Source organism: Nicotiana sylvestris, chromosome 1, assembly GCF_000393655.2.
Source record: "Nicotiana sylvestris chromosome 1, ASM39365v2, whole genome shotgun sequence".
Taxonomy (NCBI): domain Eukaryota; kingdom Viridiplantae; phylum Streptophyta; class Magnoliopsida; order Solanales; family Solanaceae; genus Nicotiana; species Nicotiana sylvestris.
Window position 1 is genome coordinate 79,834,755 of NC_091057.1, and position 9,962 is coordinate 79,844,716.

Here is a 9,962-nt window from a genome sequence, read left to right on the forward strand (position 1 = left end):
GATTATGAAACTATTGTATAGTCCTTGTATATGACAGGGTAGAATGACAATGTATATCATTAAGTCTGGACCATGTTTGATTATGAAGCTACTATAGTAATCCTCTATGACAGGGTAGAAAATGACAGTTTCTTTAAAACTTGCGCACCTCGGACTAACTATTTTACTAGGTGTCTATCACCTCCAACAAATAGTTCTGTCCACCAAAAATTAGAAAGATGGAAGGAAATCATTTAATATTTTTTTATCGGACTCAAATCCTTATCTGCCGTAGTTTCATCCCACTTTATTGACTATTAGACGACGAAGGTTGATTTTACTTGTGTTGGATAAAGTCTCTTATGCAGTAATGGATCTACATGGATACTTATGGGTGCTCAAGCACCATTACCTTTTACCAGATTTAGTAAATTTGTATAGACAAATATAAAAATATTTAGATAAATATTGAGCGAACACCAATAACTAAACTCATTTTTACTCTTTTTTGGAATTTTAATTACTGAGCGCCCATGATTTCAAAATCGTGAATCCGACACTGCTCTTATGTCCTCATATGAAATAGGATTACTAGCTATTCACCTTGATTACCTAACTTATTCACAGTGATCAGTCAAGAAATTCCTCACACTAAGTAGTAGTATTATTTTCTCGGTAAGTACAAAAAGAATTCTCCTATTGACATTGATATTTAAAGATAAAAGCTATTTCTAGTATTAAATATGGATAGACCAACCTCTATGGAAGATGTGGTAGGATCAAGAGAATTGTGTCATGTCTAGAAAGGAAAGAGGACAAAACCAAGCAAAAAAATAAAATAAAAATTGGGAAACTAGTCAATTATCATTGTCTCAAACTATTTCTCAATGGTTTTATGTGTTGGAGTCCACTTAACTATGCTCCTTCTCAAAATGGGGGTAAGAAAGAATTGGTTGATGGACAGACAACATATCCCACGGCCCAAATGGAGAAGAAAAGCCACAAGCTTAGATTAGGTTCCTTTCTATCTCTCTTTCATGACGGTGACGATTCAACCCAACTATTTCGTCTATTACCTGTATGATAACTCTGCCCGCCAAAGCTTAAACAAATAAGAAAAGATTGCCTAAGTTTTAAAGCCTATTCTCCAAGGTTTGAATCCATTTCATTGGATTCCTTACTTTTTCGGATAGAAAATATGCCACAACAAGAAGCTAGCACCATAATTTGTACTATTTTTATAGGAATACGGAGGGGGAAATGGCCATAGATAGCATTGTCCCAAAATTATGAAATCTCATGTTCAACTAAAACAAACTCTGGTCTTACCATTGCCTCCTAGCACAACAAATATTTAGGCAGACTCTGGTAGGTATCCGAAATTAGTTCCTACATAGTAGTTCAAAGAGAACTCATAACTGGGAAATTCTTGACAATACCTAAAAGCAGGTATATACATTCCCAAAATTATTCAGTAAAAGATGTAGCCAACAATATAGAAGTACAATTGCAGTGCATCCATATCAAGGAAGAACAATGAGAGGTTTTCATCGATGCAAACTATCCCGACAAACAGATAAATCTTTGTGAAAAGATCAAATATAAAACTCTTGAACTTTTCACCAGCTATGTTCATTCGCAAACAATTGGAAAAGAGTTTCCAACATTCATGCTCAAAAACCTTTCAAGCAATCCAATGAATTAACAGTACAATTTTTCATCAATTTAACCAACAGGGCTAAAGAAAAATATAGGAAGAAAGATTATGGACCCCTGGTAGGAGCAAAGCAGAAACAGCCACCAGCTTGGTCTTCGGGTATCATTCCTCCTCCTTTGCTCGTGTCAATTGCTTCCAACAATTTCACTACCTCATCCATTTCAGGTCGTTTGTCTGGATTCGCGTCCCAGCATTTCTTCATGATATGTGATAGAGAACTTGGACAACATCGGGGAATATCTGGTCGCAAATTCTGCAAAAATTGTGAATAATTTAGGACCGGATTGTCTTTTTTACCCATAAAGGAATGATTTAGGCTGGATTGTCTTTTTCACCCATAAAAAACCTGGAAGATAACAGTTTCTAAATGACCAGCATTAACTCATGAATCATGATATAAGCAACGAGTGAACAAATGCTCTAGTACTTAAGTGCATGACTACTCAAAGGCATAATAGCATCAAAGGTATTTTGACATGGATCGAATAATAGCAAAGATAAACAACCCATCAACTCCTCAGTAATGATATAGTGTTAGCCGTAATACTCCATAAGGTTGATTTGCATCAGAAAAGAGCTAGGTTCTACGACATCTATTTTCTCATCCGATTACTTAATATATGTGAATCAATGAATGCATACTTGAGTACAAGTAAATCCATATCTCATAACATGATTAGTTTCAACAAGCGAGTCAATAAGAAACTGGTTGGTACGAGTCAGAAAACTTAACAGATTATAAACCAAATGTGAGAATATGCACCTTGCAAAGGGTGACAGGAATGGAGAAATTATTTTCTTGCACGTAAAATGGGAACTTATTACTGGTTTTTATCCACATCCGATGGTTGCATAAGAGAAAAGCTACCTCGAAATTATAGTAACGCGATGGAAATAATTATACATGTACAGAAAAGGAAGGGCGACTGCATATATAGGTTTCCACCCTTAAATATATAATGAAGATTATATTTTTACTAGTAATTCAGAGGAAGCAAGGATGATTTGATTTCCCAAGAACAAGCAAAAACATGGTGTGAATGACAGCATAAACTTTTAAATCAGACAAACCTGTCTAACAACTGCAGAAGAAACTTCAGCAAAGCTTAGATCTGGATATGGGAGATCACAGCAATAAATTTCCCATAAGCAAATACCAAAGCTGTATACATCACATTTTCTGTTGTAGGGCTTGCCATCAAGTACCTACACATTGCATTTAATCATAGTACAGAAAAATTAGATTGATGTGACATAGAAATTACATTAAAGCAAATATAAGAAGGATTTTCTTGAAATATATCGCACGGATGTGAGATAGGAAGAGGGTAGACAGGTGATGATATCATGCTGACATGATATGACAAAGCCAACCCAACAGCTCCAGTAAAAGTGAGAATACCTCTGGGGCCATGTACCCAAGGGTTCCAGTTTCCCCAGTCATGTCCTTGGGATTTTGTGCTTCAACTCGAGCAACTCCAAAATCAGCAATTTTTAGAGTTCTATTAGTATCTAACAACATGTTTTCAGCTTTCACATCACGATGTACAATCTTTTTTGAGTGCAAATAGCTCAGCCTGCACAATTTCAAGAAGAAAATAAACATTATTTTCTTTTGATACATAAGATCAAATTAAACATAATTGGGCATAATTATGAATAAATATTAGATAGACTTACCCCCTGGACAGATCAAGAGCAAGCTGAATGACAATCTTAAAGGCAAGTTTCTTTTTCCTGTTTTTGTACAAGTAGTTCTTTAATGTTCCACCAGGGAGGAATTCCACAAGAACACAACAAGCCCGAGAAGGAAGGGTGGTATAACCCTCGGAAGGATTCTTCGAAGGGATCTTGAGATTTGAAGTTCCCATAGAAGCACCAACAAACTGAAAGCAAGAATAATAATCAAATAAAAGTTCGGAACATTGAGTTATTTAATAGGATGCTGCATGGCCACACATGTTTATAGCAGGATACTAATAATTTAAAGCTAAAAAGGGAGGAACCAATTCAGGAAAAAAAATATACTTTTGTAACATTTGGATGGTCAAGCTTGTGCCATACAGCAACCTCCTGCCGAAATGATGACCGCAGAGCGGCAGTTTCAGCAGCTGTGGCCATGCCATCCTCTCCCCAGTCCAACAGTTTCACTACAAAAATAACAGTACTTAAGAAACTCTTACCGGTGGTTGATGAAATTACTGAACACTTTGAGAATACCGTTGAATACTTTCATTAATTGGTAGCATTCCCTTTTCATGTAAACTTTATTCAACATACTGTTAGAAAATTTCTAGAGCTCACTGGGCTCAAGTTAGTGTAATCATGACTCTTCGAAGTGAATGATGTAATGTCATACCCAAATGTCCTCTTCATGTCCTCCACTGAATTTGTCAAGAAGCTGAACTTTCTGCCCATCTTAGGCCAATTTCGTTTACAGCATCAATATTTCCATTACCACGAAGATGCCATTATAGTGCTCACAATTCACAAGGATGTTCAAATTCCACTTTACTTTCCAAATTTACAGCTTGTGGCTATAAGTTCAAAGATTTTATATTGCACTATATCAATCTCTTTTTACTTTTCTTTTTCTTTTCTTTTTTTTGGGGGGGGGGGGGGGGCAAGTGCACAAAGGGAAGGGAGCAAGCTGACTTAATCAAACCATATAATTAGTAGATCTGTTTCATTGAAGCACTGAAATATTATACCATCCTTTGGAAGTGTGCAAACTTTAAATTGTATAATTAACAGTTCCACTCTAAGAAATTGCTGTAAATTTCATTGAGATACACAACTTCTTTGAAGAAGTTGGCTGCAAAAGTAGAAAATTACTGGCCTAAATAGCTTGATTGAGAAAAAATCCCCTTATAAAATCCTAAAAATCTGGATACATATGGAGAACTTTTAACAGGTCCACTGGCCTTGCCGTTAAACCACTATTTACGCGTATATTTTCAGCCTGGACTCTGGTGAAGAAATAGGCCTTTCAGTAATAACACAATTCTGGATTGAAATAAGAGATTTACTTCTCCGTGTCTTCTTTCTTCAAGTATTAAATGCTTATGCACAACCTGGAAAAGGAACATAAGCTCACCAAGCTGTGCTACTTTTTGCCTAACTGTCAACTGTATGTTATCCTAAAAGCAGTGTTTTAAGTAATTATAATATAAGGCAAAAGTCACGTAATGCATACTGCAATGCCAATAATCCAGTTCAGTGCTTCAAACCCTTGCAGTAAATATTAATAAATCCATTTCAAACAAGTAGTAAAGGTCAACAGAACATCAACCAAGAAAACAAACTTTTATTACTAATGAAGGCCATTTATTATGAATATTCCTATAACAAAAGAAAAGATAAGGGACTTTGACTTAATTTTCTGGACATCCAAATTTGTTACAGAAAGGTTTAAAGTGTATATGGTCAATAGCCATATCAAAATTTACAGGAATCACTAAGATCAAATTCAGTACACATGCAGATGGTACCACTACAACTACAGTTCAATGACAAAAAACATACAGCTCAAGTTATTTTATCGGTGATCACAATGAATATTATTTACAGTCTGTTTTACTTGTCGGTATTAAAGGGAATGCATGGTACCAAAATATACACAACAATATCAACATAAAAATAAAAAAGCGTCCCAATTAGATGCATCAATCAAGATTTGCATGAGACAAAACATATCCTGCAAGAAAGAGAGAAAGTAATGTTACCTGCAACATCTTGATTGTCATAGGTACCGCGATAAACAGTACCATAGGTGCCCTTAGCTACAAGATACCTTATTTCCAACTTTAGAGGATCAATCTCCCATACTTCCTTGGGTCTATGATTGTTTTTCTCTAAGTTGCTCGACCAAACACGGCTCAAGTGCTTTTCCAATTGAACATCCAAGCTTTTCAGATCAATTTTGTCAGCCCTGAAAATCATATCTTTGCTACTTATGCTTCCAGGACTCTTTGCTTCCATATTGTTGTCACTAAGGGTACCTACCCCTTTCAATTTCGACACAACTTCCCCTTCTTCTTCATCATTATCCAACTTAAGGACCTTCTCTTCACCTTCCTCACTTTTCAAATCCATCTTTAAATTATCGGATTAATACACACAAAGATTCAGGAAATTTCTGATCTGGAAAAAACAATTAATATCAGAAATTAGATCCACAAAAGAGCTTCAAATAGCTGTAATAAAAATAAGAGTATCTCTAATGAGCATGCAAAATATGCTTCCCAAGGCCAAAAGACATATCTAAAAGGAAAGGAAAGGAAGGAAACAATTAGAGAAACCAAACAAATAACAACTTCCCAGCCCCAATTCCAAAGTCTTTTCAAACTCTAATTCCCTTCCAAATTTGACCAAATAATCAATCAAAATTATTGTTAAAAGGAAAGTATGAACAATTCAAAGCAAATAAAAAAAGAAAACTGACTTTTAAGATCTTCAAAGACCCAACCTCTTGTTCATCACCAACCATGCCATTGGTTTTCACAAATAAGGACCACTTAAATTCAAAGAAAACAAAAAAGTAAACCTTAAGAAAACGACCCCCAGAAAAATAAAAAGTCAAGAACTAATTTTGAGGGACAAAGAAGAATACCCACAATCTGAAATCAAAAACCCATATGCAGAAATAGATAAATTAGCCATAAACAAAGACAGACGCGAAGTTTGACCAACCCCTTTTTTCTCTGCTCTGAATTTTCTTTTCTTTTTATCTTTAAAGAAAAGGTCAAAGAATTTCCTCAAAAAAATGAGAAAAGATAGAATTTTGTGGTGATTGAGGGAGGAATTGCGAGAGAGTATAAGAAAAGAGAAATAGAAGAAAGAGAGAAAAAGATGCCTATAAAAAAGGTTCCATCTTTTACCATTAACAATGTTTATGCGACAGCTTCAAGATACGAGAATAATTGTGTACTCTTTCCGTGCAAATCCTTCCAACGAAATTACCTGTAACACATTAATTCTTCTTTTTATATATTAAAACAACTTTCGAATTTACCAAATTGTCCTCCTCCGTTCTCACCTTTTAGGTTATCTTTTATTTTCCCCCTTTATATTCGGATTTCGACTAATTCAATTCTTATTAAAAACAATTATTATCAGAACTCAATCTTCATTGACTTTTAAATTCCTTTTTTTTTTGGTAATACATTTTGGTTCTCTTTGATATAACATAAAAGAAATTTCTCTACAGAATTATCTATTAGTATTTAGTTACATTAAATTGTCAAAAAAAATTATTTTTATCACTTTATAACCGACATCAGTTTTCTTTCAATGTAGCTAACTATAACTATATTATACACTTATTGCAATTAATGCCTACACATTGTGATCAATCCTTTTTATCATTAAACACATTATCCTCTATTTTATCATCCACCTTATATTAATAGCGAATCTATTTCTAACTAAACCAAAAAAAAAAAAACTAGATAATCTGGAAAATGATTGTCCAATGTAAACATTTTCTACTAAATGCATTGTGTATGTGAAGTATATTGTGTTGTGCTAAGCACAGAGCTTTCGCCTTTTATGATTCTTTTTTTCCCATTATTTTGTGGGGAAAACAATAAAGAAGTGGTACTCAATCTTGGTTTTGTTGTTTTGTCTACATTTGATTGTCTTTTTCCATTTTGTCGAATGGATTGCCTCGACTATGTTTCAGAGCAATCTATATGTTTTTGTAGTTGTCTATTGGAAAATCAGGTTTCCTACATTAAATTACTCCAATTTGGAAATATGTTTTCTTTTCTTTATTTGAAGTTGGAACAAGGTCTAAGCTTCATTAATTAGAAAATAAATACTAGATTGGATTAATTATTAGATTTTTTTAGAAAAAATATCATTTATCTTCGGTAAGTATATATCAAAGAAAAAATTAATTTTCTCCATTTGATATGAAAAATTACTACAGTATATATGGATGAAATATTCAATCTTTGAAAACCGAGAGAGAAAAAAAGAGGAAGAAGACTTTATGTGTGTTTCATCTTATTAATTTTTTCAACTGAAGAAGATATTGTATACGGTAAAATATATTCATATTAAATGCTCACATAATAAAGCGACACGTGGGGTCGAAGGCAGATGGAAAGCAAGGCAAATGGCAATTAGATCCGAAGGTAGCAATCCCGTTTGTTCCCGAAGGGAATGATGTTCATAAAGACAAAATAAATGACTGTCATCCGATAGCATTTAATGGAGAATATTTTATAGTATTAAGTACGTAGTCCGTTACAGAGAATATGACATTCATTGTCTACTGTTACACATTCCTCAATGGCCCCCATAATTGTCATTTAAGAGGGGCTTGATCCTAGGAACAACTATAAATAGTAAGTTCAACAGCCATTGTTAGGAGAGAATTTTCTGATAAGCTTAGGCTATATACTGTTCAAAGCTCAATAATATTTTATATTCTTGCTTATTAATATCGTTACTATTGTTTTCGGAAGCTCTGCTCCCGGAACCAGTATTTTTGCTGTCATATCTCGATTTCAACGCTAAGTTTTACATTCTTGTTTAATTTATTTATCATTTTGGAATCAAATCGATTCACTTGTCTATAAACCACGTATAAGTTCAACTGTACCGTTTTACAGATAAATAGTTTGGTGCCACCGTGGGGCTTAGACAGTTGTGTAATTGAGTTGATCCTTGCATCTATTACTAATTTATTTGATTTATTGTTCTTAGCAAAAATCATAGAAAATGATAGATAACGATGTCAACATTGCACACAACGCTGAGGCCCAAGAAAATCAACCTCAGCACGAAAATTCGATCAGTAATACCCCCAACAAGGGGGATGAGGCCACGCCAGTCCATGACGAGCAATATCCACGGCATGTTCGAGAGGCAACTCCTGATGATGCTGAAGACAAGCACATCGCTGAAACAGTAAGGATCTCGAGGGAGCAACAAAAGGCCATTATGGGCCACCTCTCACGACAGGATCGAGTCATGACGGAGTTGAGGCAGGCGTTATCGGGTGCTTCCAACAACGTGAATGGACGAGGTCTAGTTCCTCCCGGTCCTCCCGCAAACCGGGCAACGCAGAGGGTCGACAACAATAGTCCGAGGGGCGAAATCGGCCTCGACAGGGCCCGGGGGAACTATAGCGGATCCGGTAACAGCAATGAGAATGATCACTTTAAAATCAAACTCATACGGTTTATGAGGGAAATAAACTCCCGAATGGATCAAATTTCGGGTGCACCACTAGTGTTGAAAGGTTCGGACTCAAAGAAATATACCCAGTTGCCATTTAAACCAAGCGCGACACCAGAATTGACCCAAAGCAGTTCAAATGCTAGACGTATCAAAGTATGATGGGACTTCGGATCCTCAAGAACATATCACCACCTATACAACAACGATGAAAGGGAATGATTTAGCTCCGCACAAGATTGAGTTAGTCTTACTGAAGAAATTTGGGGAGACCCTCACGAAGGGGGCCCTCACATGGTATTCGTTCTTACCCGAGCACTCAATTTCCTTTGAGATGCTTGTAGATTTTTTTATTAAAGCCCATGTTGGGGCCAGAAAGGTACAGGCCCGAAAGGCCAATATATTTAGGATTGCACAAGGAGAGTCCGAATTGTTGTGGGAGTTCGTGACCAGATTCCAGAAAGAAAGAAATATTGCTACCGGTCGTACCGAACGAATGGGCAACGAAAGCGTTTACTAAAGGACTAAACTCGAGAAGTTCTTACGCTTTCCAAAAATTGAAAGAAAGTCTGCTTGAGTTTTAGGCAACAACATGGGCAGATGTTCACAACCGGTACGAGTCAAAGATAAGAATTGAGGATAATCAGCTCGGTTATCCGGCATCAACCAAGGGTCGGGACCAGAAGAAGAATAAGGAGAAATCGAAGGATGATTTCGACACAGATCGACGATCTTCAAGAGGTCGTTTTTTTCCCTACGAAAGGGCCGAAGGATGCGATAAAGATTTCCGATCTACGAATAGATTTGATGTCGCGGCCGGAATAACAAATCATTGCAGGACAAGGAGATATCGGGTTCTCTAGATTCTTCCTACCCCAGGCTATCCAAATACAACTTCAACGTCAATGTAGTGGAACTAGTCTAGGCTATGAGGAATATTAAGGAAGCACGGTTCTCGAAACCAATGAGATTTGATCCTAGTGAAAGGGATCCTAATTTATGGTGCGAATACCATGGGACCAATGGTCACCGAAATGGGTACTGCAAGCATTTGCGCGAGGAGGTGGCGACATTGCTG

The 9,962-nt window shown here is 36.0% G+C and overlaps 1 protein-coding gene across 6 annotated transcripts; it reads right to left on the reverse strand.

Moving 5' to 3' along the window:
- Positions 1-1,579: 1,579 nt before the first annotated feature.
- Positions 1,580-6,659, reverse strand: LOC104247973 (serine/threonine-protein kinase 52-like). Of its 6 annotated transcripts, XM_070161121.1 has the most exons (8): positions 6,309-6,539; positions 6,141-6,212; positions 5,422-5,839; positions 3,725-3,846; positions 3,377-3,582; positions 3,099-3,273; positions 2,768-2,902; positions 1,580-1,949 (listed from the first exon to the last, which is right to left on the reverse strand). In XM_070161121.1, exons 3-8 carry the CDS (start codon positions 5,789-5,791, stop codon positions 1,743-1,745), a joined length of 1,215 nt encoding a protein of 404 aa, XP_070017222.1. In that variant the 5' UTR covers positions 5,792-5,839; positions 6,141-6,212; positions 6,309-6,539; the 3' UTR covers positions 1,580-1,742. The 6 variants fall into 6 exon arrangements, with proteins under 6 accessions (XP_070017222.1, XP_009802445.1, XP_009802446.1 ...); XM_009804143.2 differs by lacking the exons at positions 6,141-6,212; positions 6,309-6,539 and adding an exon at positions 6,577-6,659; XM_009804144.2 differs by lacking the exon at positions 6,141-6,212 and having other exon boundaries at positions 6,389-6,539.
- Positions 6,660-9,962: the final 3,303 nt, after the last annotated feature.

Bases quoted from the DNA above. Each gene is read 5' to 3' on its own strand.
- LOC104247973 (XM_009804143.2), bottom strand. From the start codon at position 5,791: ATGGATTTGAAAAGTGAGGAAGGTGAAGAGAAGGTCCTTAAGTTGGAT. The intron at 3,583-3,724 runs GTATATTTTTTT...TCTTGCTTTCAG, and splicing joins ACCATCCAAATGTTACAAAA to TTTGTTGGTGCTTCTATGGG. The intron at 2,903-3,098 runs GTATTCTCACTT...TGCAATGTGTAG, and splicing joins TTGGGTACATGGCCCCAGAG to GTACTTGATGGCAAGCCCTA.